Source organism: Biomphalaria glabrata, chromosome 13 (genome assembly GCF_947242115.1).
Source record: "Biomphalaria glabrata chromosome 13, xgBioGlab47.1, whole genome shotgun sequence".
Taxonomy (NCBI): Eukaryota; Metazoa; Mollusca; class Gastropoda; family Planorbidae; genus Biomphalaria; species Biomphalaria glabrata.
Genome location: NC_074723.1, coordinates 11,581,119 through 11,609,083, shown reverse-complemented (window position 1 = coordinate 11,609,083; position 27,965 = coordinate 11,581,119). Strand labels below are relative to the sequence as shown.

The 27,965-nt window shown below is 36.0% G+C and overlaps 5 protein-coding genes across 7 annotated transcripts in view; 4 read left to right on the top strand and 1 right to left on the bottom strand.

Annotated features, from left to right (window-relative positions):
- Nucleotides 1–27,965, top strand: part of LOC106074337 (uncharacterized) — a 435,581-nt gene that overhangs the window by 94,658 nt on the left and 312,958 nt on the right. The window lies entirely within an intron of this gene.
- On the bottom strand, nucleotides 330–27,071 carry LOC106070721 (uncharacterized). 3 transcript variants are annotated; one of them, XM_056008550.1, is made up of 5 exons: nucleotides 26,980–27,071; nucleotides 15,016–15,419; nucleotides 8,657–8,891; nucleotides 2,496–2,651; nucleotides 330–947 (listed from the first exon to the last, which is right to left on the bottom strand). In XM_056008550.1, exons 2-5 carry the CDS (start codon nucleotides 15,046–15,048, stop codon nucleotides 784–786), a joined length of 588 nt encoding a protein of 195 aa, XP_055864525.1. In that variant the 5' UTR covers nucleotides 15,049–15,419; nucleotides 26,980–27,071; the 3' UTR covers nucleotides 330–783. The 3 variants fall into 3 exon arrangements, with proteins under 3 accessions (XP_055864525.1, XP_055864526.1, XP_055864527.1); XM_056008551.1 differs by lacking the exon at nucleotides 26,980–27,071 and adding an exon at nucleotides 23,500–23,628 and having other exon boundaries at nucleotides 8,657–8,888; XM_056008552.1 differs by lacking the exon at nucleotides 15,016–15,419 and having other exon boundaries at nucleotides 8,657–8,888; nucleotides 26,980–27,062.
- On the top strand, nucleotides 4,243–6,114 carry LOC129922404 (uncharacterized protein K02A2.6-like). The gene has a single exon (XM_056008349.1). The coding sequence runs from the start codon at nucleotides 4,243–4,245 to the stop codon at nucleotides 6,112–6,114; it is 1,872 nt and encodes a 623-aa protein (XP_055864324.1).
- Nucleotides 6,263–8,143, top strand: LOC129922403 (uncharacterized protein K02A2.6-like). The gene has a single exon (XM_056008348.1). The coding sequence runs from the start codon at nucleotides 6,263–6,265 to the stop codon at nucleotides 8,141–8,143; it is 1,881 nt and encodes a 626-aa protein (XP_055864323.1).
- The window catches only part of LOC106068842 (uncharacterized), a 28,108-nt gene continuing 23,998 nt past the window's right edge, over nucleotides 23,856–27,965 (top strand). Inside the window, exon 1 of the mRNA XM_056008537.1 lies at nucleotides 23,856–23,909. The gene's annotated coding sequence lies outside the window, so the exon portion shown is untranslated. The remainder of the gene's footprint in view (nucleotides 23,910–27,965) is intronic.

Below are 27,965 nucleotides of genomic sequence, written 5' to 3'. Positions count from 1 at the left end.
GAGACAAAGTAAACTGTAACAATCTCATGAATCCAAGAAAAGTTCAGAACATGCATTTATACGTGGCCTTTGTCGATGTCAGTAATATTGCATAAAGTGGGACGTCTCAGCCTCTGCACACAGTATCTCTTTCTAAAAAAATAGTTTTCCTTCCGTACAAGTCTGGGAAGAATCTGACATTGATCTAAAATAAAAAGGTAACTACTTGTATCTGGAATAAACGGAATCAGCATTAGGCCATACGGATGTTTTATTTTACATTTTGTTTCGTATATTTACAAAGTAGAATACATTGGCTTCTAGTAGATTAGGCAAATGCGAACTAACTGTGAATAAATCTTATCATTTTATTTTATAAAATAATACGAAAATAAAGATACTGGCATTACATACAAATTGATTTCTTAACAAAAAATTGCTTACAAATATCATTTTATGAACAGTAGGCAGAATAAGAACAAATATTTTTAAATATTTGTATTGTTCCCGTTTCTTTTGTCGTCAAATAAATTCGATTCATTCAGTCAATGACTTGTCTTGAAATATTAAATTACTTCTTCAAGTTCATGTTCTTCTTTTGCGTTCTTCATACCGCACTTCAAAATAAGATGAACTGACAGTACTTGCCAACTTAGGCAGCTCTCCGTATAGATTTTCTTCAAATTTAAATAATACTAAATAAATACAAATATTTGAATCTTGAAACCCAAGAAAACACAAAATTGCACATCAAGTTATAAAGTCCTACACTAAACAGCGGTAAACAGTTCGTCGGCAAATGTATTAGAAGCGGTTATTCCGAGATGTTAGGCAGCCAAGTACCCCAGAGATGGGTAACAATATTCCACCAATAACTGTTAGTATTAATGAGTAACCAACATATAGGTTTCGTCCACCTACATGGTGCAGGGCGCCCCAGACACTGGCTGTTATGGTGACGAACACAGCTGAAATAGAAAAGAAAAAAAGGTTAATGTCTGAGTCTATACATTGAGAGACTAAACGTAATCACTAGGTCAACTCGTTACTGACCATCATTGCATTGGTAACCCATAATAGTAAAATTCAGTTCCGGCAAGACACGGACTTCAAGGGCGTGAAAAACATGCGCGAGTCTCTATTGTAGAGGCCGTAGCCCCACCCACCGAACCCCAAACCCGGACCTACTTCTTTTGCGTTCTCAAGTAGATAGTGTATGCTTTCAATCACTGGCCCAAATCTGAAATGAACAGCACAGTACATTCCAGATCAGATATATTTTGCTAGCTAAAAGATAATCTGAAATGAACAGCACAGTACATTCCAGATCAGATATATTTTGCTAAAAGATTAAACAGAGATCTTTACACAAGTCAACGTTAAAAGATTTAAGAAGTCAGGATTTCTTGGTGATTCTTAACGCGTTATGCTTCTCTAAATGTCGATATTTTTCTACAAAACTTATTTCAACTCACTCTGTCTGGCTATCTGTCTGTTTGATAAAAAGTTTGTACACCTAATCTCGAATCAAGCTGAATTTTTAACCTGACAACACAAGAATATATCTAAAAAAAAAGTTAATTAGCTATTAGTAATTAATTATTTTGTTTAGTAGTTTGAATCAAGAAAAATAATTTGTATTTGACTAAAGTGCGTTATAAGCTAAATTAGTCCCCTTTACAGGTCTCCGCTCGAAATTGTAATGAACAATATATAACTATACAATCTTCTCTCATCATAAGTACCTCACTAGCAGAGTGAGGAGGCCCGAGGAGGCGTGAGCAGCAATTCAAATTCAGGTCGTTCACCCCCTTCCTTTTTTTTTGTAAATGCTTTCAAAAACTAATTACGGTAAATCCACCCAGATCTCCATTTCTCTCCCCTCCTCCCCCAATTTTCCCAGCTTGTCCAGATAAATGATAGGATTAAGAAAGCTAAAGCATGAAATAGCGTTAAACAAAAACTATTGGTAAAAATATTGATCGCACAGATGTATTGTTGTTGGTCTAGATCTGTTACAAATGTATTTACGTGACTGATTCAAACTAATTGATACAATGACACTTCGTATACGCTTTGTTTTTTTCTAAAGTTTTTTTTTTTTTTTAGTTTTTTTTTTGTTTCTATTGATGTTAATTTTTTTTAACATACTGCAAACGCCAAAGTTAGGTCAGTAAACAGGATTAAAATTGGAGGCAGCTAGTTTGCCCATCCCTTGGGTCTCCCCTGAGACGAGACAGCGAGCGAGGTTAAAACATGGTGGCGTTTATAGGCAGTTCAGTGCTGGTACTTAACCTGCCTGGATAAATTCCATGCCTCATTGTGGTGCTCTGGTGAAGGCGTGTGACAAAATTAATGAAACTGGAAATACTTCCGCCCACAGCATGTCCCTGGGGAACGTGTGGAGGATGAAAGGCTCAGCTAAACCCTCTCATCCGCCACGCCGTTCCTCAACAGGGGCCGTATACTGTGTTAACTATTCTTTCATTACTAGTGGGGTTTGAAAGAAATAATACCTGACAAGATACCGCCCAGCGTTGCTAAAGTCAGAAGAAATTTCTTGCTGGGTTTTCTGAAACTCTGCAGGATCAAGTGAGTCAACAAGAGGCCAAGACATGAAGCGCCAGACAGTACAGCGAGTAGACCAAACGCTTCACAAACTTCAAGGCTAACTGAAACAAATGTCAATACAAACAAATAAGAATGTCAGTATTTCTCCAACATCAGATAATGTTCGTGTGTGGATACTTGAGATTTATTAACTAGTTCACGAGTCTCTGTGATTCAAATTTTGTGCATTTCAATAACACACTTGTAAAACGATGAGAATTCTCCAAGAAAACAACCAATAAGAATATATAGTAAATATATATCTAATGCAACTCCTGCTTTATGTAAAATAAAAGAGTAAACTAAAGTTGATTTTTTTTCACTAAGAAAACTAAATTTCGGCCCATAAGGGAATCGATATTTGAGGTATTTTTTGGCGTGATGTCTTTCGACTAAGCAAGCTTGTTATAATAGTAAGTGCGAAATTTGAAATTGGAATTTTTTAAAAAGGAGGTTTTGAGTTTCTCACTTGTGACTTTTGACAAGATTTGGACAATTTAAGAAGAAAAAGTTCTCCCTTCAGTATTTGCCATTTTTAGGGCAGACCATGTTTAAGGTCATCTGTTTCTTTGCCAAAGATTAACGAGCCGAGCAGGTTGTCATCTGACCAGCACAATGACCAACCGCCTTTGCTTTCCCAAACTTAGAGTTGGGTAGACTCAGGGGCGCACTGAAAAATCCCGAAATTCAAAATCCCAGTCCTCACTGAGGTTCGAATCCAGGATCCTAGGTTTAGACGCCAAGCGCATAACCACTCGGCCTATCTGTCAGCTTCTAATAGTGACTGAAAAAAGAAAAAAAATTATCCCTGGTTCGAATGTCGGTCGAGACATGGATTTAAAATTTCAAGATTTTTTGGGTGCCCCTGAGTCAACGCAACTCTAAATGGGTATCCGGCGTTAGTTGATATTTATATAAGATAAGATATTTATAGATTTCAAACGTGTTCCACTTGAATGGTAAACCGTATAAATGAAGTGATTAAAATATGTACCACATGAATTGTTTATTAATATATTATTAACTTTATTTTTTACATTTTTTCCTTGACGCTTATTACTGCGATAACTTTTCATAGGCTCTTGATGAGCACCCACTGGACGAGTACTTCGAAAACGGCTTAACAATTTTCCTAAAAAACTGACAGCTTATGTATATATCTTTGTGAAAATACAAACCTGCCTAATTGGCTCACAATGAAAACTCTGGTTTGACAGTTATAGGCCTAGTTCTTCAAATACAATCATCTTAAAATGAAATTTGGCCTACGCGTTCAGCGGGAATCCCCGCACACGACTTACATGTTTCTTTGTACCCAGTAAAGAGTTTAATTGTTAAAGCAATGTAAATGAACACGTTTCGTACGGCCCTATGGTAACTAGACTGTTAATTCTTATTAGAATACATTGATTGTTCAAACTGTTGATGGAATGTTATATGGTATGAAGAGTTGTGCCCATGCACAGGGGAAACTACTCCAGTAATTAAGATGACTAATTAAACTTGTTTGTGTTTACCTGAGAGTGTCATTATTTCAAGTGTATGCATATTTAAGTGTCCATCGTAACATGGTGGCAGCGGTGGACACATCTTATAAAGGTAAACGATAACCTAGAGAAACTTGGAGGAAAATATAAGAAATCAGTAGCTAAAATGGCAACTTCTAACAGATATTTCCCAGTACCACAACCGCTATTACAAACAGGCAATATGGCGGCCAATTGGAAAAGATTCAGAAGAGACTGGGATAACTATGAAAAGGCCACGAAACTCACTACAGAGACAGAAGATATACGTGTAGCAACACTAATGACCATAATTGGAAGTGAGGCAGCAGACGTGTCTGATTCATTTGGAAAAGGGCAGGAGACAAAAATAAATGAAATTTTAAAGAGTTTTGAAGAGTTCTATGTTGGGAGAACCAATGAAACATATGAGAGATATGTCTTCAATACGAGAAGACAAGAGGAGGACGAGAACATTGACTCGTACATAACTGCCCTGAAGAAACTGGCAAGCAGCTGCAATTTTGATAGACTAGAAGAGAGTCTGATTAGGGACCGAATTATCTTAGGGGTTAGAAGTGAACAATTGAAGACGAAACTGTTGCAAGACGATAAACTAACCCTACAGAAATGCATAGATGTGTGTAGGATATATGAAAGATCACAAAGGCAAATGAAAGATATCAGAGAAGGAAGAAACGAACTTTTGGACAAACCAACGATTGAAAGAATCTCAACATCTAAGTCAGGCCCAAAATACAGGAAGGAATATCAACAGAGTGACAAAGGGCCAAGACAAAGGAAAACATGTAAATTTTGCAAGGGCGACCATGAATACATAAAGGAAAAATGTCCGGCCTGGGGAAAATCATGTCACATTTGTGGAGGCAGGAATCATTTCGCCTCAGTCTGCAAAAAGAAAATATACAGCATTACTCAGGCAAAGACACAGAGCAACATAGACTCAGATACAGAAGAAGATGAAGTTACACTCCAAACTGAATGGGTAATGGCAATGAATGGCCCCAAAAAGCATAGGATGACGGCCGTTATGATGATCAACAACCAAAGAGTCAGATTCCAAGTGGACAGTGCCGCCGACGTCAATACCATAAACGAAAAATATGTGTGCCCAGACCAGATAGTACCGACGTTCCAGAGGTTAACTATGTGGAATAAGACGGTAATGGAGCCAAAAGGAAAAGCTACGTTGGTAACCACCAATCTAAAGACCAATGAGAAATTCAATGTAGAGTATGTGGTAGTACCAAATGATCTAACATGCCTGCTAGGATTATCAACTCTGAGGAAGATGGAACTCATTCACATAAATGAAGACCGATTTATTGCCAAAGTGGAAGCCACAGGAAACAAACATCGAAACATTGACGCACTCGGTGACTTGGGCGTGGCTACATTGAAAATAGACAAAACAGTGAAGCCCAAAGTCCTACCATGTAGAAGAATTCCGATAGCATTAAAAGAGAAAGTCAGAGCTGAACTAAACTCATTAGTTCAACGAGGAATTCTGGAAAGAATAACTGAACCCACAGAGTGGGTTAGCCAAATGGCATTGGTAGAGAAATCAGATGGCAGTATCAGAATCTGCATTGATCCTCAACCATTGAACAAGGCACTACTGAGGGAGCATTACAACCTAACAACACTAGAAGACATTTTGGCTGAAATGGGTAACGCCAAGATATTTAGCAAAGTCGACATTCAGGAAGCTTTTTGGCATATCAAACTAGACCCGGACTCATCAGGTCTCACTGCAATGGCGACCCCATTCGGTAGATACAAATGGAATAGACTTCCTTTTGGTCTCAAAGTAAGCTCGGAAGTCTTTCAAAGACATTTGAATGATGCGTTGGAGGGACTAACAGGATGTTTTAACGTGGTGGATGATTTAATGGTAATTGGAAAGGGGGATACAGTAGAAGAGGCTCGCAAAAATCATGAGGAAAACCTATCAAAATTGCTCAATAGGCTCAAGGAAAAAAAACATCAGACTAAATGAAAAGAAATCAGCATTCCGAAAGTCAGAAATTGTGTTTTTGGGACACATTATTTCCCAGTCAGGAATAAAACCAGACCCAAACAAGGTGAGAGCCATAACAAATCTAAAAACCCCTGAAGACATTACATCGGTTCGGAGATTTTGTGGAATGATACAATATCTATCAAGATTCATCCCAGGTCTTTCAGCAGACCTACAACCAATAACAGAACTGACTAAGAAACACAAGCTATTCGTGTGGTCGAATGACTGTGAGAAAGCATTTAATAGTGTCAAACAGAAGATATCCAATCATGGAACTCTAAGTTATTTCGACCCGGAGAAGAAAGTAACTATTCAGGCGGACAGCAGTCAAAATGGCTTAGGAGCTGTACTACTACAAGATGACAAACCCATAGCATACACATCAAGATCACTCACAGAGCCTCAGAAAAAGTGGGCTCAAATCGAAAAGGAACTCTTGGCTGTAGTGGTAGCTCTAGAAAAATTTGACCAGTACACGTACGGCAGAACAATAATAATACAGAATGATCATAAACCATTGGAAAATATACTCAATAAACCCCTCAGTTGTGCACCTAAAAGGCTTCAAAGCTTAATGATGCGTTTGTACCGATACGATGTTCAGTACCAGTATACCAAAGGAAACAGATTACAGATTGCCGACACGCTAAGCAGAGACCCTTTGCCAGAGCAGGAAGATTTTCCTGACACCTCTATCAACACTGTAGTACTGGCCCTCCCAGATATAATGTTAAATAAAGTTAAAGATGCAGTCAAAATAGACAATGAGATGCAGATGTTGAAACAGTACATACTGAATGGTTGGCCAGACAAGCATCATATTATACCAGAACTTAAACAGTATTGGTCACTTGCAGATGTACTGACCTATGAGGATGGCCTTCTAATGAAAGGGGAGAGAATAGTTATCCCAAGAGCATTAAGAAAAGAAGTTGAAACCAAACTACATGCAGCACATTTAGGGTATGATGCCATGATGAGAAGAGCAAGGGACGCAGTTTTCTGGCCGGGAATAGCGGCAAGAATAAAAGAAATAGCCAATGCATGCCAACCTTGTCAGCAAAGTAAACCTGCAAACCAGAAAGAAAGCTTAATACAGCATAATGAGGGTTCAAATCCCTGGGACAAAGTTGGAATCGATTTGTTTCAAATATTTGACCAACAATACCTTGCCATAGTTAACTACTATTCAAATTTTATTGAAGTAGAACATTTGCACACGACAACAAGCCAAGTTGTTATAAGAAAACTAAAAAATTTGTTTGCCAGATATGGAGTCCCCAAAGTGTGCATCAGTGATTTTGGACCTCAGTTTTCATCTGCTGAATTCACCGCATTTATGGAAGCATGGGGTGTCCACCATTTAAAATCCTCACCAGGACATCATCAGTCAAACGGCAAGGCAGAGGCAGCAGTGAAAATATTAAAGAATCTGATGAAAAAATCCAAAGAAAGTAAATCAGATGCTTATGAAGCCCTACTAGAGTTTAGAAATACACCCAGGCAAGATACCAATTTAAGTCCGGCTCAGATGCTCTTTGGAAGGGCAACAAGAACGCTATTGCCAAGAAGAGAGCATCCTGCAAGAATGTCACACCAAGAAGCCACGGCCAAACGGGAGAAGCGACAGCAAAGTGTTAGAAAACACTACAACAAAACAGCTCATGACATGAAGCTTATAAACGTCGGACAGAAAGTCTTCTATCAATCGCCAAATGATACTACCTGGAGACAAGGCAGAGTATGTCGGAAAGTGAACGAACGTGCGTACATTATAGAAGGTGAAAATGGTTTTAAGTACCAAAGAAACAGAAGGCACCTAAGACCTGACACCACTAACAACATAGACTTTTCTCAAGACAGAGAAAGTAATTGTTCTGACATTTTCCCAGACGCAGAGAATGAGTGTATTAACAGTCCACCCAACGCCCAAAACACTCATCAGTACTCTCTGCGACCTAGGGCCACTCTCCGGAAAACGTCGAGATATGAAGACTATGTTTAAGAACTGTACATATTTACTGTTGGAAATAGTTTTGTTGATTTGAGTTTAGTTATTTCACTTGGAGCATATTTACGTTTTGTCAATTTGATTATATTATTTTTTATTTTTGTATTATTATTATTTTTTTGTTGCAACTTTCCTTTTTTTTTAGTTTTTTTTTTTTTTTTTTGGGAGGAGAGGGGATGTTGATGGAATGTTATATGGTATGAAGAGTTGTGCCCATGCACAGGGGAAACTACTCCAGTAATTAAGATGACTAATTAAACTTGTTTGTGTTTACCTGAGAGTGTCATTATTTCAAGTGTATGCATATTTAAGTGTCCATCGTAACACAAACCTTTGTATAAAGTTATCAAATGAGAATTATAGAATTAGAATTTAGAATATGGTTCAAACAAACTATTTTTTAGATTACTTATTTTCCTTGAAATAAAAAAATATTTAAAAAAAAAAGGTTTAAATAAATTTTAAACCGGATAAGTAAACATTAGATCAGTCTCGCCATAAACACACCTGCTTTATTTTTAACAATGTCCGCACAAACATCATCTATACAGATTCTCCACAGTCCTTTAGAGTTCCTCAGTATTTTCTTATCTATGTATTCCACTTCTATGGCGGTCCACTCTGGAGTGGCTACGCCGATGATGATCAACACAAGCCCCACAGCTGCAAGACCACAGGACAAAAAGTATAATATCGTTTGACCGCCAAGAAGAACCATCGTTTCGGTCAAAGGAACAGTCTGCTGGGGAAGAAAAAAGTTTCTTATTTTAATGTTTAAAAACGTACCTAGTGTAAATACCTATGCCCCCTAGTGGTGCGTATGGTACGAACCAGCGATCTATTCAACATGGGATAAAGACATAACTGTTGAGAGATCGAGTGAAGGGACAAGAAGAGTCTGGAGTTCTGGAACTTGTGTCAAGAGAAAAGGAATGAGGCGTCAGTCGTCCTGCCTGATCACTGGCGAGTGGACCTGAATCAACACCATGAGATGTGTTGGTGCTAAGTGACAGGTGTTGTCTGAATTGTGGACTGGCAGGAAGGACCGGTAACCGCATTGATAGAGGCTACTTGTGAACATTTTCATTAAATATCATTCATTTATTCCTGTAGAGTTTCTTCCCTTGATAACGTTTTTTATTACTAAAGGGCAGGTTAAACAAAGGATAATACATTTTTGTTTTCAAGATTATGTCAATTGAGTTTTTACTATAATTAGAAACTGAATCCAATTCTGAATAATAATCAGTAATGCGAAATGTTAAACAATATTAATAAATATTTTAAATATTTAAAATAAATACATGACTAATGTTTACTTTTGCTTCATTAAATATGCATAATTTTCAAATCACTATACCTTTTTTCTAGTTATCCGATTTTAAAATTATTTTCACTGCTACTTTTTTCAACACAAGATCCACACTCTAAATGACTTGTTTTATTTGAAAGCTTAAATTTTAGATACTGTAATTAAATAGTGTCTTAGAGTTTCCTTCAATCCAATCAGAACATTTCGGACAGAGCCTCTTTGGCAGCTATTTTGTTTACTATTTCTATTCACTTTGTGTGTTTTATTTGATTGTATTACAATATTATTGAAGAACTTTGTATTAAACAGCTAGTCATCATTCAAACAAACACCTCATAAGACGTAACTTGTAAAGCGACTTCTTATCATTATTGAGTGTCTTTGTGAGCATAGTAGCTATACAATACTTGGAACATCTATGTAGCATGAATATTGATCCTGTAGAGTAGACCAATGTCATGGCATAATATTTCTCCTGGGGAAATGCATGTCGCGTTACATAACATGGCATCGTTTCAGCAAATGAAAAGTTTCTTTCTTTAATTCAATGAATTGACAAGGCTGTTATTGCAAAATAAAAGTTAATAAATAAAAGTTAATACATTAGACCAGTTTTCCCCAAACTGTGTTCGCGGAACCCTAGTGTTAAGGCCTGAATTTGTGTTCCACGAATTACTGGAATAATTTACTTGTAGGCCACCACGTGAATTAATCTCTCTACAAAAAATAAGCAAAGTGTTCCTCTAAATAGTCAGAATGTGCGAAGTGTTCCTCTAAATAGTCAGAATGTGCGAAGTGTTCCTCTAAATAGTCAGAATGTGCAAAGTGTTTCTCTAAATAGTCAGAATGTGCAAAGTGTTCCTCTAAATAGTCAGAATGTGCGAAGTGTTCCTCTAAATAGTCAGAATGTGCAAAGTGTTTCTCTAAATAGTCAGAATGTGCAAAGTGTTCCTCTAAATAGTCAGAATGTGCAAAGTGTTCCTCTAAATAGTCAGAATGTGCGAAGTGTTCCTCTAAATAGTCAGAATGTGCAAAGTGTTTCTCTAAATAGTCAGAATGTGCGAAGTGTTTCTCTAAATAGTCAGAATGTGCGAAGTGTTCCTCTAAATAGTCAGAATGTGCAAAGTGTTCCTCTAAATAGTCAGAATGTGCAAAGTGTTCCTCTAAATAGTCAGAATGTGCGAAGTGTTCCTCTAAATAGTCAGAATGTGCAAAGTGTTTCTCTAAATAGTCAGAATGTGCGAAGTGTTCCTCTAAATAGTCAGAATGTGCAAAGTGTTTCTCTAAATAGTCAGAATGTGCGAAGTGTTTCTCTAAATAGTCAGAATGTGCGAAGTGTTCCTCTAAATAGTCAGAATGTGCAAAGTGTTCCTCTAAATAGTCAGAATGTGCAAAGTGTTCCTCTAAATAGTCAGAATGTGCGAAGTGTTCCTCTAAATAGTCAGAATGTGCAAAGTGTTTCTCTAAATAGTCAGAATGTGCGAAGTGTTTCTCTAAATAGTCAGAATGTGCGAAGTGTTCCTCTAAATAGTCAGAATGTGCGAAGTGTTCCTCTAAATAGTCAGAATGTGCAAAGTGTTTCTCTAAATAGTCAGAATGTGCAAAGTGTTCCTCTAAATAGTCAGAATGTGCGAAGTGTTCCTCTAAATAGTCAGAATGTGCAAAGTGTTTCTCTAAATAGTCAGAATGTGCAAAGTGTTCCTCTAAATAGTCAGAATGTGCAAAGTGTTCCTCTAAATAGTCAGAATGTGCGAAGTGTTCCTCTAAATAGTCAGAATGTGCAAAGTGTTTCTCTAAATAGTCAGAATGTGCGAAGTGTTTCTCTAAATAGTCAGAATGTGCGAAGTGTTCCTCTAAATAGTCAGAATGTGCAAAGTGTTCCTCTAAATAGTCAGAATGTGCAAAGTGTTCCTCTAAATAGTCAGAATGTGCGAAGTGTTCCTCTAAATAGTCAGAATGTGCAAAGTGTTTCTCTAAATAGTCAGAATGTGCGAAGTGTTCCTCTAAATAGTCAGAATGTGCAAAGTGTTTCTCTAAATAGTCAGAATGTGCGAAGTGTTTCTCTAAATAGTCAGAATGTGCGAAGTGTTCCTCTAAATAGTCAGAATGTGCAAAGTGTTCCTCTAAATAGTCAGAATGTGCAAAGTGTTCCTCTAAATAGTCAGAATGTGCGAAGTGTTCCTCTAAATAGTCAGAATGTGCAAAGTGTTTCTCTAAATAGTCAGAATGTGCGAAGTGTTTCTCTAAATAGTCAGAATGTGCGAAGTGTTCCTCTAAATAGTCAGAATGTGCAAAGTGTTCCTCTAAATAGTCAGAATGTGCGAAGTGTTCCTCTAAATAGTCAGAATGTGCAAAGTGTTTCTCTAAATAGTCAGAATGTGCGAAGTGTTTCTCTAAATAGTCAGAATGTGCGAAGTGTTTCTCTAAATAGTCAGAATGTGCGAAGTGTTCCTCTAAATAGTCAGAATGTGCGAAGTGTTCCTCTAAATAGTCAGAATGTGCAAAGTGTTTCTCTAAATAGTCAGAATGTGCGAAGTGTTCCTCTAAATAGTCAGAATGTGCGAAGTGTTTCTCTAAATAGTCAGAATGTGCGAAGTGTTTCTCTAAATAGTCAGAATGTGCGAAGTGTTTCTCTAAATAGTCAGAATGTGCGAAGTGTTCCTCTAAATAGTCAGAATGTGCGAAGTGATCCTCTAAATAGTCAGAATGTGCGAAGTGTTCCTCTAAATAGTCAGAATGTGCGAAGTGTTCCGTTAAGGAAAAAAGTTTAGGAACTACTGCATTAGACGCTATTGTATTAAATATGGCTCCTTCTTGCTACAATGTTCCTGCAGAGATATCTACATTGGTCACGTGAGCAGGACGACATTCAAACATACACACTTTGTGTTAGAAATAGATTCTTGATAAATAGAACTATGAACTGATTTGTTTGAGAAACATGTGCCCTCAAGGAACCTTGACATAGTTATTTTCTCTCTGTCTCTCTCTCATTTTATCCTCTCTCGTTTTTCCTCTTTCTCTCCACATTGTCATTGAAAAACTTAACATAAAATAAATTTAGTTTTATGCAATGTTAATAATTTAATATGCTTCGAACACACGACAGGTAGGTGTAGGTTTTATAATACTGTTTTACTTCGGAAGGTTTCTTTTTTTTATCTCTTTAATCCTAAAGCTTGTCGTCAGATTTATTTCTTATTTTACCCTCTTCTGTCCCTACATCTACAAGTCCTTATAGGAAAGTTTCTAAAATGTTATATCATTAGAGCTTTGTTTTTACATAGCTTATATCAAATCAATCTCGGACACCCAATCTCGAATCAACATGAAGTTTCGCAAAATTATTTCTTTTACCTGACAACACAATAATCACTAAAAAAAAACATTAACCAATTAGTTAATAAACTCTTGGTAATAAATTACTTTGTTTGGTATCTCAAACAAGGGAAAGAAATAGTACTTGACTGAAGTGTTGGTATAAACTGAATTAGTCCCCTTTATATAAGGCTGCCATCTAAGGCTTAGTGAACGCAAACATAAAATAGAAACAATAGATAATTATATTATCTTCCATTTTTTATCGATTCTTCGTTAGCAGAAGGATTTCCGCGTTGGCTTGAAAAGGCTTTCCACAAGTTTGAATTCAGGTCGTTTCCTTTTTAAAAAAAAAATACATTTATTATTACTATAAATTCTTTTTTCTTAAATTGTTAGTCTAGATCTATTACAAATTGAATAACATGACTAATCCAAACTAATTGATACAAATACGATTAATATAAGCTTTGCTTTTTTAAAAAGTATTTTAAAAAAATATATATATATTTAGTCCTATCACAAATATGCGAGTGATAATTGCTTTAAATGAAATATAAAAGCTTTTTTAAAGACATGTAGGCGTCAACTAACGCAGTAACGTCCAGGGAAAGCTTGACCATGGAAGATCATCTATTGATAGTGCAATTTTTTATAACAAAAGTTTTCGTTTCACAAACATCAGAGCCCCATTTAAGACCAGAAGCACGAGACATGTTGATTCTACAGGAAGAAGGACTGTTGTAGATCTGGCTGAAGTCATGGGAGTCTGAACAGTCTGGGGCTACGTGCTGTCCTGTGTGATACTAGTGAAGTTTGGAAGACCTGGAGCGACACTGGCAAGTGTGTTAGTGGTCTGTTCTAGTGTTAAGTATGACTCTTAGAACTTAGGACATTACTCCCTGTGACTTGATAGTGGAAGTCCAAGTCTAACTATTTGTTAATAGCTTCTAAGAAATACATCGTTTATTGCTACCTCCTACCTTTCGTTGACTTGTCTGCCTTAGAGTTATAACAATATGTTATCTTCTAAGCATACACTATTCTCTCTTATTGATGGATTGATATAGTGTAATAACTCTGCCTCTGCACAGGCGCTTACGGTGTGCACCAGCGCTGTTCAACACTGAAGGTGGACGAATGGTTTAGTGAGCAAGGAGTTGACATCCAGCTTAAATGTTTAGAAAGAGGAGTCTGAGCTGCTTGGAACTGATGAGCCTCTCCCTTCGTGCTGCCTGAAAGCTGGATTAGTGACCTGCAGCAACACGGGAAGGGGTGTCGTGGGTTTGTGTTATTGTCTGGCAAGAAAGGACTTCAAAGGACAGGTGGAACTAAAAACAAGATCCCTGAAGGCTGAATTCACTGTACATGTCTTACAATTGTTAATGAATACGCATGATGTAACATTATAGGCGCCTTGTTCCCTTCTTTAAGTTTGAAGCACTACATAGATATAATGTGTGTTATCATGGTGTAGGCTAATTGCACTAACTCTATAGCATTAGACATTGCATTCCTCACAATGTTAGCCGCATACGATTTTGCTATCAGATTGCTTCATTGAATGCTATAATATTGATTTCAAGGACAACGAATGAGGACACAGCATTGATCAAAACATCGCTGTCGTCATCGATTCTGTGTGTGACCAACAGAGCCCCCAACTTGTGGCTACTTTGTACTCAAGGGTTTTGTATTGGCAACTGTAAGAAGCGATCTCACGGTTTTATTTGTTCCCCATCAAGGTCTGACACCAAAAGGTCTGTTAGACAACCTTTTCGATGTGTTAATGTGAAATTCTTATTTAATTATTTTTCAACTGTATCAACTTCAACTTCATTTCTCTTGGGACCTCATTGCTTTTTTTACTCAAAATAGATTTCATTTTGTTGGGTTTGATTGATTTCAGTACGAAAATCAAGATGAAATTAACGAGTACAGTAACGACAGGAACATCAAAAATCACCTTCGGATCAAGTTGAAACTTTGCACAATTATTCCATTGTCCCTAACAAAACATGAATTAATGAACAAATTAACCGATTAATTAATTTGTGGCAATTAAATAATTTTGCTTGATATACAAAAGGGAAATACATTTTACAGTATTGAGATACATGATTGTATGTGTGCAGCTCTTTTTCTCATATAATCTTCGTTTTTTTAAAACTATTTTTACATTTCACTTGTTATGTTAAGATCTGCACATGTTAGATATTTAACAAAAAAAACTTACTTCATGCATGTAGCGTCTTTCATTGGCAGACATCAAGAATACGTAGGCCGATATACCATCCTCACTTTCTGTATCGGCCCTTTACATCCGAGCTAATTATAGCCATTTTCAATGGATTCTTTTGTATCCTTATAAAGGAAATACAGCCTTAGTGGTTCACTACATACTAGTGCATTCTGTACTCGGTAGAAAAAAAAGTTTATTGAAATATCCAAGTTTACAGTGAAATATCGTCAGGTTTTGCAATACCAGCGGTTCTTTCACGCCATTGGTTCATGCTCTAAGTCGGCCCTAAGTTCTGTTCAAGTAAATAAGCCTAAGTGCACTGAGTAGACTCAATGTCGTTCTGTTTCATTGATTTTCTGACTCGCGTGCTCTGTGTCTGCTAGTGTTGGGTGACGTCACTTTGTGGAAAAAAAAATGTATTGAGTGCATACACACTTAGAGTGAAATATACAAGAAAAAGAAAAAAATAATTTAAGTCTTACAGTAGATGTCAGCCTACTAGATATATATATATTTCTGTATCTATCTAGCTTCTCTTCCCCTCTCTCTCTCTCTCTCTCTCAATATATATATATAGGGAATAAAGATAGCTAGCCTTTCTTTTATGTACAAAGAGAGAGAGAGAGAGAGTAAGAGAGGCTAGATAGATACAGATAGCATAATCGACTGGTTGATGGAATAATGTTAATATACATACATATATATATATATATATATCATGGGCGTAGCCAGGGGGGGGGGGTCCTTGGGGTTCACCCCCCCCCGAAATGAAATCCCCCCCCTTGGGGGGGGGGGGGAGTCGGAATTTAGTGACTAATTTTTTGCTTTGATTTTGTTTATTTTAGGTGAGATTTTAATACTAAACCATCACTTGCCCCAGCACAACCAAAGGGGTTTTGAGTTTAAAACCCCCTACCAGGGGGGTTCGAGTTAAAAAAACCCTACCAGGGGGGGTTCGAGTTTAAAACCCCTACCAGAGCGGTTCGAGTTTAAAAACCCCTACTAGGGGTTTTGAGTTTAAAACCCCCTACCAGGGGTTTTGAGTTTTAAACCCCCTACCTGGGGTTAACTCACCCTCTTCTATAAAACAAAACAAAAAAAATGCAAACGAAAATCCCCTAATTCCAAGAGCACAGTTTAGGAAGATTTTGATTTTAACACCCCGTCTAAAATTTACGATAAACCCCTTCTTTAATATAAAAAAAAAGCTAATTACGCACTCAAAATGTTATGAGCGTAGCTAAATGGGTTTTGAATCAGTTTTGAGTTTAAGTGGAGGGTAAAAAATACCTCTTTAATAATAATAAAAAAGCAAATTATACACTAAAAATGTTATGAGTGTAGTCTATGGGGTTTTGAGTTTAAACTCCCCTCCAGTGGAGTTTGAAGCTAAAAAGTACCTCTTCAATATAAATAAAAGAAAATTACTCACTCTAAAATCTATGAGCGTAGTCAAAGGGGTTTTGAGTTTAAACCCCCATTCAGAGGGGTTTGGTGCTAAAAATGCATCTTCAATATTTAAAAAAAATCAAATTACACACTAAAATTATTTGAGCGTAGCCAAGCCAATCGAGGGTTTTGAGTTTCTTCTACAGATGGCTTTTTTTTAAAGTTTAAAAGCCCTCCAGATGGTTTTGAGTCTAAGATCCCCCTACAGAGCATTTTGAGGTGGAAAACCCCCAACAGAAGATTTTGACGATAAAACTTCTCTTTTCGATATAAAATCTAAAGCAAACTACAGTCACTTAATTCCAAGAGCGCATTCAAGAGAGGTTACACATTTTTACCAGCAGGGCTCCATTAATAAACTTCAGTGAATAGTCATCTACCGAAATTGAAAAACACTAAATGTAGCTCAACAAAGATGGCTAAGACAGATTTTAGGAGTCAGATATAGAGATCGGATCTAAATCAAGGAAATCTTATGCCGAACTGGGAGTCGACCCCTTAGTAAGATTGTGAGAGAACGACGCATGAGGTTTGCGGGACATGTTCTCCGACAAAATAAATTACGCATAAGAAGAGTTGCAATGATATCCTAGTACAACTTGACGCCACTCCTTCATGGAGGTCCTCATGGTAGGTGGGAAGAGGCTTCAGACATTACCAGTGACAGATTTTTATGGAAACTGCTTGACGTCAAATGCTCCGAACGCCGTGGGAGGGTCTAAGTCAGTAAGAATAGCACATTAGGTTTTTGAAATAAAACTTTTTAATAGCAGGAAAATGGACTGTAGATACCTCAGAATATGCATTTTGTTGGCTTTCAATACTAGAAATAGTGCTTGGTGGCGGGGCTTCGCCCCGCGCTGGGGAGCTGCTGGCGCTCCCCCCCGACCCCCTTGCTAGTAATGGCTGGGAGTCCACAATTTTATGGAAACAGCTTGAAGGCAAATGCGCCGAACGACGAGGGAGGGTCTAAGTCAGTAAGAATAGCACATTAGGTTTTTGAAATAGAACTTTTTAATAGCAGGAAAATGCACTGTAGATACCTCAGAATATGCATTTTGTTGGCTTTAAATACCAGAAATAGTGCTTGGCGGAGGGGCTTCGCCCCGCGCTGGGGGAGCTCCTAGCGCTCTCCCAGACCCCTTTGCTAGTAATGTAGGGAAATCTACAATTTTTTCACTAACTCATGGAAGAACCTATTCTAGGGCACAATAAACTTTTTCCGAAAGAATGAAAGGTCAGAATGTAATACAGATTATGTACACACACACACACACACATAAATACATATAATTTATTTTTTGCAGGGGGGGGAGAAAAAATTCACCCCCCACCAAACCCCCCCCCCCCGAAAAAAAATCCTGCCTACGCCCATGATATATATATATATATATATATATATATAGAGAGAGAGAGAGAGAGATAATAGATATTGAGAGTGAAGTGGCATCAATTAATTTGAATCGATCATGTAATTAATGTTCAAAGACTTTCAAATATTGCTAGTTGTTCAAAAATAATAAACCGTTTGGTTAATGAGTGGACATGATCTTTTAAAGTGCAATCAGATACCAATATTATATTATACTTGTGTGGACCATTTCGAGAGGTAGGGGGGGGGACGGAGAGTGCATCTCAATGTTTTCATGCTGTCTTTTCAAAAGTAATAAATGTATTGTCAATAAATGTTTTCAATAAATGAAAAACTATCATGGAATCCACATATTGATGAAGCTATAAAAAAATCCAACAAAGCATTAGGATTTATTAAAAGAAATTTCTATAAATCAAATAAGAACATAAAACTAAAATGTTATTTAACCTTGGTTAGGCCAATAATAGAATATGCATCCTCTGTTTGGGACCCCCCAACTCAAGAAAACATTAAGAAACTGAAACAGACACAAAATAGAGCAATGAGATTCATAACAAACGAATATTCACATTTGACTAGAGTAACACCTTTAGTAAAATCACTAAATTTAGAAAGCCTTCAGGACAGAAAACTCAAAAGTAAAGTAGCAATTATACATAAAACACTGAACCATAATCTTCAAATACAAAAACAAAATTTAATAAAATACTCTGAAAGACACAAAGATAAAGGCACATTCCTCGTCCCATATGCTAGGACAAATTTGTACAAATGCTCCTTCTTCCCTAGTGCTATTAGCGCATGGAATGGGTTGCCTGAGCTAGCCAGGAAAACCAGTGATTTGGCAGAATTTAAGTCATTGGGGTTAATATGCATGACTAAATGCATGACGCGTAGGACGTAATCATCTTCTTTTTTGAAGTAACGTTTGTATTATATAAGATAAGATAAGAAGAAAGCATTTTTAAAAAGTTATTATTGATTCTAAATTGATTTCCAGCATCCATGATCTTATCTTATCTTATATAATACATATATTTGGTTTGGTGTTGGCTAATAGTTTTTGAATTCCATTTTCTTGTACTACTATATCTTCTATGTTGTTTTCTTGGTTCAAATTCAGTAATATGTCTTTGTCTCCTGGGGCTGAGAATGCTGATGCAAAGTATTTGTTTAGGATGTTTGCTTTAGTTTCATTATCATTATGTATTATGTTATGTTCATCTTTTAATGGCGCTATGCCTGTTGTTTCCATTTTCTTAGACTTAATGTATGACCATAGGTTTTTGTTGTTATCTTTAGATATTACATTGTTTATGTATTCACTCTGCAGCTGTCTGCTTACTTTTTGGGTTAAGTGTTTAATTTTTATATACTTTTTGTAAACTCTTTCTGCATTAGTTTCTTTAAATTTTTTATATAGGTTTAACTTCTGTTTACAAAGCTTCTTTAGTCTATTATGATGGAAGATCGATATGTATTGCCTCTGAGCTATTAAACTTATTATATAAATTAAATGTTGATTTGTCTATAGTTACTTTAAAATTTTCAACTAACGACCTGTAGTTTTCTACATTATTGTGTTTATTGTTGTGGGTAGCCCGTCGCCGATATAGTACATTTTACATATAAAATAAATTACTAATCAACAACAATCAAGGAACTTATTGCTAATAGGGTTTGTTGCTGAACATAAAAATTATATATGTGTCAGACGCGAATAGCCCAATTTTCAGTAAAAGAAATTACAAAAGGCATTTCTCTATAGAAGAAGTTACGAAGGCTATATAAAATACAACCACAGACCTATATATACAACAATAAATATAGGTTTTTGATTGCTAGTTACGATTTATTTAGGTAGGTGCTGTTTTACTATTAAATACCAAGTATTAGAGTTTAGAAAACCCAGGTTTTTTCTTGTGCAACGCTTTTAGCTAACACCGCATATCATCTCTCCATTAGTATATTTAGATCTATAATCTAATTCTAGTCTAGATCTATATATAAAAATCGAATAGATATAGTAATAGTATAGATTCTATCTTGAGACTAGATTGCCGAGTCTAGCCTATGCTATGCCTATAGTCAGTTTTTATTAGAAAAAAGTCTAGATATTAATAATAATAATAAAGACTAAAGTTTTTTAATTATTAGATTATTAGATATAGACATAAGACATAGATCTAATAATACTGTAATACGTTTACTATACTCTATACTTAATCTACTAAACTAGAGATCTATCTATCTAGTCAATCTAGATCTATACAATATTCATTATAATACTTCTACTTATAATGACTTATTTAATAAGTTAGTACTTAGACTTAGAACTATTATAGTTTATTAATAGATTTACTTTTCAATGCCTAGACCTAATAATAAAATTGCGAATGATGTCTATAATGACTGATTTAGACACGATCTCTATAACTGACTCCTAAAATTTGTCTTAGCCATCTTTGTTGAGCCACATTTAGTGTTTTTCAATTTCGGCAGATGACTATTCAATGCACTTTATTAATGGAGCCCCGCCACAGGTAGAAATGTTTAACCTCTCTTGAATACGCTCTTGGAATTAGGTGACTGTAGTTTGCTTTAGATTTTATATCGAAAAGAGAAGTTTTATCGTCAAAATCATCTGTTGTGGATTTTAAACTACAAAATTGTTTTTTTTCTTAATTCAAAACCCCATTTAGCTACGGTCTTAGAATTTAGTAACTGTACATGTAGTGGGATTTTAAACTCAAAATCATCTGGAGGGGTCTTAAACATTTAAGAAAAGCCATCTGTAGGAGAGGGGTTTAAACTCAAAACCCCTAATTGGCTTGGCTACGCTCAAATAATTTTAGTGTGTAATTTGCTTTTTTATATTAAAGAGGTATTATTTTAGCATCAAACCCCGCTGAAAGGTATTTTAAACTCAAAACCCCATTTGGCAACTCTCATAGCATTTTGAGTGCGTAATTTTCTTTTTTTATATTGAAGAGTAATTTTTTTAGCTTCAAACTCCACTGGCTGGAGTTTAAACTCAAAACCCCTTAGACTACACTCATTGATTTTAGAGTGTATAATTTGCTTTGTTTTTAATATTCAAGAGGTTTTTTTACCTTCAAAACCAGATGAAAGGGGTTTAAACGCTCATAACATTTTAAGTGCATAATTTACTTTTTTTTTCATATTGAAGAAGCATTTTTAGCTTCAAACCCCGCTGAATAGGGGGTTTAAACTCACAACTGAGTCAAAACCCATTAACCTACGCTCATAGAATTTTGAGTGTATAATTTGCTTTTTTTTATATTGAATAGGGGGTTATAAAATCAAAATCTTCCTAAACTGTGCTCTTGGAATTTGGGGATAGTCGTTTGCTTTTTTTTTCGTTTTGTTTTTAGAAGAGAGGGATTTAACTGCAAAACTCAAAACCCCCTGGTAGGGGGTTTAAAACTCAAATCCCATGATAGGGGTTTTGGACTCAAACCCCCCTGGTAGGGGGTTTTAAACTCAAAACACCCAGGTAGGGGTTTTAAACTCAAAACTCCCTGATAGGGGTTTTAAACTCAAACCCCCCCCCTGGTAGAGGTTTTAAACACAAACCCCCCTGATAGGGGGATTTAAACTCAAAACTCCTTAGCTGAGCTGGGGCAAGTGATGGTATAGTATTAAAATGTCACCTAAAAGAAACAAAATAAAAAATCAAAATCAAAGCAAAAAATCAATTACTGAATTCCGATCCCCGCCCCCTGCGGGGGGGGATTTCATTTCGGGCAACCCCCCCCCCCGGCTACGCCCATGATATATATATAACTCGACTCATATCCTATGCCAAATCCTGAAGATCTTATGAGGCAAAGTTTTTCACCAAAATAGACCTGTCCAGAGGTTATTACCAAATACCAGTCAGACAAGAATGCAAACAGTTTACGGCATTCACCACAGCTTATGGACTATTCCATTTCAACTTCATGCCATTTGGTCTAGTCAACGCCAGCAGCACCTTTAATAGAGCCATTCACAGCATACTAGGCAATCGCTCTGACACAGTGTCATATATAGATGACATTTGCATATTCCATAAGACATGGAACGAACATATCAAAGGACTACAAGAAGTTTTCAGCATACTGAAACAACATGGTTTTACCATAAAGCCTAGTAAGGTAGAACTAGCCATGTCAGAAATATCCTTCCTGGGTTATAAAGTCAGCTACAATTCGCTGAGACCACAAGAGAACATTATTCAACGCATACTAGACATCAAAGTCCCCACCAGTAAAAAGCAAGTGAGAAGTATTTTGGGTCTGTGTAATTTCTACAGACATTTCATACCAGGTTACACAGCACTCATAGCTCCATTGATTGAACTCACTAAGAAAGGACAGCCAACGAAGATTCCATGGTCTACAAAGTTACATACCACTATTGAGAACATTAAAGCTGAATTCTCAAGAGACACTATTCTCAAACTTCCGAATCCAGAGAAGCAATTTTACCTCGCCACAGATGCTTCATCTTCAGCTATAGGTGCATGCCTAATGCAGAAATACCAAGACACTTCACAGAAATGCCAAGAGACTTTGCACCCAGTATTTTTCATCAACAGGAAGTTGTCAACAGCTGAAACCAGATACTCAACCATCGAACGTGAATGTCTAGCCATTGTATGGGCCATAGCCAAGTTCTCCAGATATCTACTAAGTGCTCATTTCACACTCCTAACTGATCATGCACCACTAGCATTTCTGAACTCAAAGAAGCTAGCGAACAGTCGTTTAACTCGTTGGAGTCTACAACTCACAGACTACCAATTTGAGGTCAAGACAATTGCTGGACGTGAGAATGTCTTCGCTGACACACTTTCCAGATGTATTTAATTCTTTACATAATTGTATATATATTTTTCTTCCACAGGTGTAGTATATCAGTTTTGTATTGTCATATTTTAATTTTATCATGAAGCACCATGAAGAGAAGTAACTCATTCAATTCAAGATTTAATTTATTCAAGTATTATGCTTTGTACAACTTTTGATATTGTCTCATTTTCATAACCACTTGAATAGTGAAACAGGTGTTCTAAGTCAATAATAATTTTGTTCTCATATACCTGACAATGCATTTACATTTTTTTTAATGTTATCTTCAAGTTGACTTTATTTTTCAGAGCATTGTCATATGTTACCTCAACCATTTTTCTATAATTTCATGTATGGTATCTTGTGTATATTTAAATATTTTTAATACATATGAGCATTTCTATTACCATACAAATGCTAAATGGAGGGGGGGGGGTAATATGTCACAGATGCCATTATAAATTTATTTGTATATTTCACATTTAAAAGCTTATGTGTAAATAGAAATATAAACCCTTGACTGAGCCTCAGGAATTACCCCACAAATCTAGACCCTTGACAGCACCTCAGGTTTTACCCAAGACGTAATTATGATGTTGCAAATCTATTGGTTGATTTGAAAATAAATAAAGACATTTTTTAAAAGAGTTAGCGCCAGAGAATTGACGAGGGAAAAAGAAGGCCAGTCGATGAAAGAATGTCCTAGTAGATAGTCACGTTTCTAAGAGCTCTGATTTAAAGCCTTTGTAATGTTATTTATACTTGTTGATCTGTAACTTGAACATAAGCTGTACTTACGTTTTATATTTAAATAAAGTTCCAGAGTTGTGTTTTTACAAAGAATCTTTTATTGTGAATCCTAGATCGTCATTTATTCAACTATTTTAATTCAAGTGAAATCCCCGGCACCACAACACACGTTGTGACATCTGTGTGTTGTGACAATGGAATAAATGAAATTTATGGTTCCAGTTGCTCCGTTTTGTTGTAAAACTCCTTGAAACATCGTGATGGTGATGGGGGGGGGGAGAGATGAGACAGTGGGCGACAGTTCGAAACGACTATCGCGGAGCTGAGTTACTATCAATGTTTTAGTGTAGCTCAGCCCCTGAACAGGTGTTTATTATGCGCGCTTGCGCAGTGGTTATAAGTGGGCCAAAAATTCAGTACTTAGATCTAGATAAGGCTTCTTTCGCCCAAGTGAGAAGGTAAACAGATGTTTCTGTTGTAAGACACTTAGTTTAGTTTAGTTTAGGAACGCACTATAGTAGACTGACATTGAAGGCACATTTTATAGTGATGGCATAGACATTAGGAGATTATTATAGACTTTTAGACTTACAGACTGACTCGACTGTGGTCCATTCTGCATTAAAGTTTGTTATTATATTTCCATCTGGAGTTACTGTGCATCGATTCTGTTCGTTACTTTTCATTCTATGTCACGTGATGTATATATTCGAACTCGCATCTGTCATACACTTTACAAGGTACTCACGCATCTAGAAATCTCAAGATTATATTAACTCGTCTCTTGAACCGAACGTCGTATAAGATTCGCGGAACATTTACTTACACTAAACGAATCTAGTTTTCCAAAAGTCAGCCAGAACATGGAGGCATAAAGGCCGACTGCGAAAACAAGGCCGAAGAAGTCTAACGTGGCGTTGCACCTTAGTCTAAGTCTTTAAAAAATGTGAGATATGATCTTACAATCAAAAATTCAACTCATAACTTTATGGAACCTGGAGTCTTCTGTGTGGAACCTGGATAAGTATCTTGAAATTTAAATACTTTGCCGATTCCTCTTAACATAACATGTGAGTGTATGTTTTATCTAGATCAGTGATTCCCAAAGTGGTCTATATAGACCCCCAGGGGTCTACGAGGACTTCCAGGGGGTCTACGGAGGTGAAAAAAAAATTGGGGGTCTATGAACTGTGAATGGGGGTCTACGATACGGGATCTCATTTAAGCATGTCTAAACTATTTTATTTTTTAAATTTACTTTTAATTTGCTTAATTTTTTCTATATTGTTGTGGGCTAATCTAATCTGACTCCATGTTGTGCAATTATTACTTTAACATTAGCCACAGAACATTACAAAATAGATATACTTGATAACAACATTCAGTTCTATAAAATGCTGCTTTATTAACCACTGGGAAATCCGTCCAGTCTTTCTAAAACGTCGCTATAACTAACTACTATTCAATTACTATTCAAAACAGCCTACTTCTAACATAACGCCATGTTGGTCTCTTGTTCGCCCAAGTCTACTACGTCATTAGTCTGTCTTACTACGTCATTACTTTTACCGTCGCTAAAACTATACACAATATATTTAACTAACAAAACTAACCTACTCTCTAAACTAGTACATTACAATATGAAAGTAATATTGTACATGGCAGAGTCTAAAAAGGACTGTAGAGGGTCCAGTGTTGGTTAATAGAAATTTGGCTTCATTGCGTCCTTGTGAAACAAGCAATTGCATTTGTGCTTTTTATGCAATAAAGTTTAAAGTTATGAAACCATTATATCTGGAACATCATTTGAGACTACGCCAGCATGATAAAATATATTGAGATTTAAAATAGACTACGTTTTAACAATTTAAGTTCAGAAAAGAGCCACTGTAGAAAATTTTTTTTTGCTTAAACATAATAAAAGAGAAGAGGTTTGTGAACATTTTACAGCACTTTACTTTATCAAACTCTATAAAATTGCACACTATAGGCAAAAATATAGTTTGCCAGCCATTGAAACCTGTTTTACACAATCCTATATCTGATGTCATGAACAAAATTCCTCTAAGTAACACTACAGTTCCAAGATGTAATAGTAATTGAGTAAGGACACTGGAAGGTTCTTATGTAATTGCTTGCAAATGACTTACTTCTAAAATTTAAAAAAAGCTGGACTAGTTAACCTTGCCCTATAATATAGTGTTATTACTATCATATTTTTCGTTATGTCAAGAAATCAAGAAATCTACAAAGAACTATTTGATCAATAGCTCAGTCACACTGAAGTATGATAGTTGCCATAATGCTTATGCTTATGTGTGACAATATTTTGAGTTCTTGGGTGCTAATGTTCCAATTTTAAAACAAAACAACAAAAAAAAAGCGGGAATCGAACATGTCTATGTAACAGACTTGTTTCATAAATTTCATGAGGTTAATTTGTAGCTACAATGTGATAACCTAAATTTTGTCTAAACAAAGTCATAATCTAAGTGTTTCTTGTGAGGATTAAATGAATGTAGCATGCATTGTACTGTAGGAATTTTCTTATTTTCCAAATTTAACTTAGTCAAACATTATCTAGTCGAGAAGGTCTAACGTTAATCCTAAACTGAAGCTCAATATGAAAATTTTAGTATCAATCGTTTCCACCAATAGGTTGTTTTTTTTATTTGTCAATTCATGTAATGCATATTAAGTTATTAACCTTTTTTTTTTGCTTCATTTTAATTTGAATAATCATCAATGTATATAGATCTATATCCCATATCATGCCAAGGACATAGAATCTGCAAGAAAACACATTTGAAATTAATGAATTTTCAAAAAAATTCAGGGGGTCTACCGAAAACTGGAAAGCATGGCAAGGGGTCTACGAGACAAAAGTTTGGGAACCACTGATCTAGATGGTACTTGGGCTTTATGAGCTTGTCAAGAATATATATGGACAGGGCCGGCCCTAGGCCACTGCTATATATGCGACCGCATAGGTCCCGCGCTAATTCTAGGTGTAAATTATTAAATTAAACCATTATATCTTAAAATCTTCGGCTTCCTGATTTTCCAGGAACTCCTGCAAATCTCCTGAAATTATTAAAATCTCCTAAAAAATTCATATATTCTCCTGAAATATAGATCTAGAAACAATATGTCATTTCTGGGGTGTCGTTCAATATGGAAAACTCCAATCCTGCGCGCGATAAATAAAAAGGCATTATGCAATAGCCGTAACTGTGACATCAGGTGAAAGAAGCTTCTTGCACCTCAAACTAATCAATATTACTTGAGGTCATTAATTCACGAAATTAGATTGAACAATTTGACAATTCTTGCTATAGCTATAGATTGATCTATGTAGGAAACATAATTTTGATAATATGACTTCACTGCACGCAATCTGGTAAAGTAAAGTTGACCGTGATTTTGTACCTAGTAAAGAATGAATCAAATGCAAAGATGAATTTAATTTCTAATACAAAATCTTAATTTTCACTTATTATCCTTTTGCCTACCCGTACTGGGCCCCACGAAATTCATTTCGCGTAGGACCCCGCAATAGTTAGGGCCGGCCTTGTATATGAATGCACTAGATCAGTATACCAAGAGAGTGACGTTCTATAATGTTTATACAATTACATAAGGAAATAATTAGCCCAAGGTTCAACACGTCTCGCCCACACATTCGGGATTTTTGTTAGTTAGTATGGAAATTAGTTAGGATTACATAGGAAGGAAACTAATTATGTTTAATAGAATTTAGGCTAGACTTAAGTTAGTCATCAGACCCCCCCCCTCTCGCTCTCTCTCTAATGTTTTACAAACATTTGGTAGATGTGACTAAAACACATTTTCATTTTTAGCGGCCCCCGAAAGGGGAAAAGACGCTATTAGTTTTATGTGGTCTGTCCGTCCGTCCCGTTTAGATCTCGTAAATTAGAAAAGATAGTGAAAATCTGACATCATAATATTTTAGACCATTCAAAGTTCTGACGCAACGGCTACTTTTTTCTTTTCTGAAAGCGAAAAATCTAATTTTTAAAATCAAGTATGCAAACAGTTTTTTCATAAAAATACACCACTTTTACAACTATTAACTATTAATAGTAACAAACACTGGAGGTTATTTAGTAAGACACCCATAATGTACCATAATTTTAACATATTTATCAAACAGTTTTAGATTTTTTGTTGAAAAATTATTTTTTTTATTACAATTGAGTTCTGTCATAATAATTACATTTACAAAAAATAAGTAGTTTTTCATATTATCGCGTGAACTGCAGCCGTATACTATAGCCACGGAACACCAAGCTAAAGGAATTATTTATTTTTTTTTGTACGGAAATTTTTTTATTCTTGAGGCTTTGAATAACAAATTGACCCTTTACAAGACAGCATTAATTAGATAATCATAAATTAGACATCAGCTAGACCAGGTTCACATCTAACTTCACATTTACATTCACCTATCCCTTGGTCTGAAGGACCGTTGTGGCACCATACAAAATCTGTCA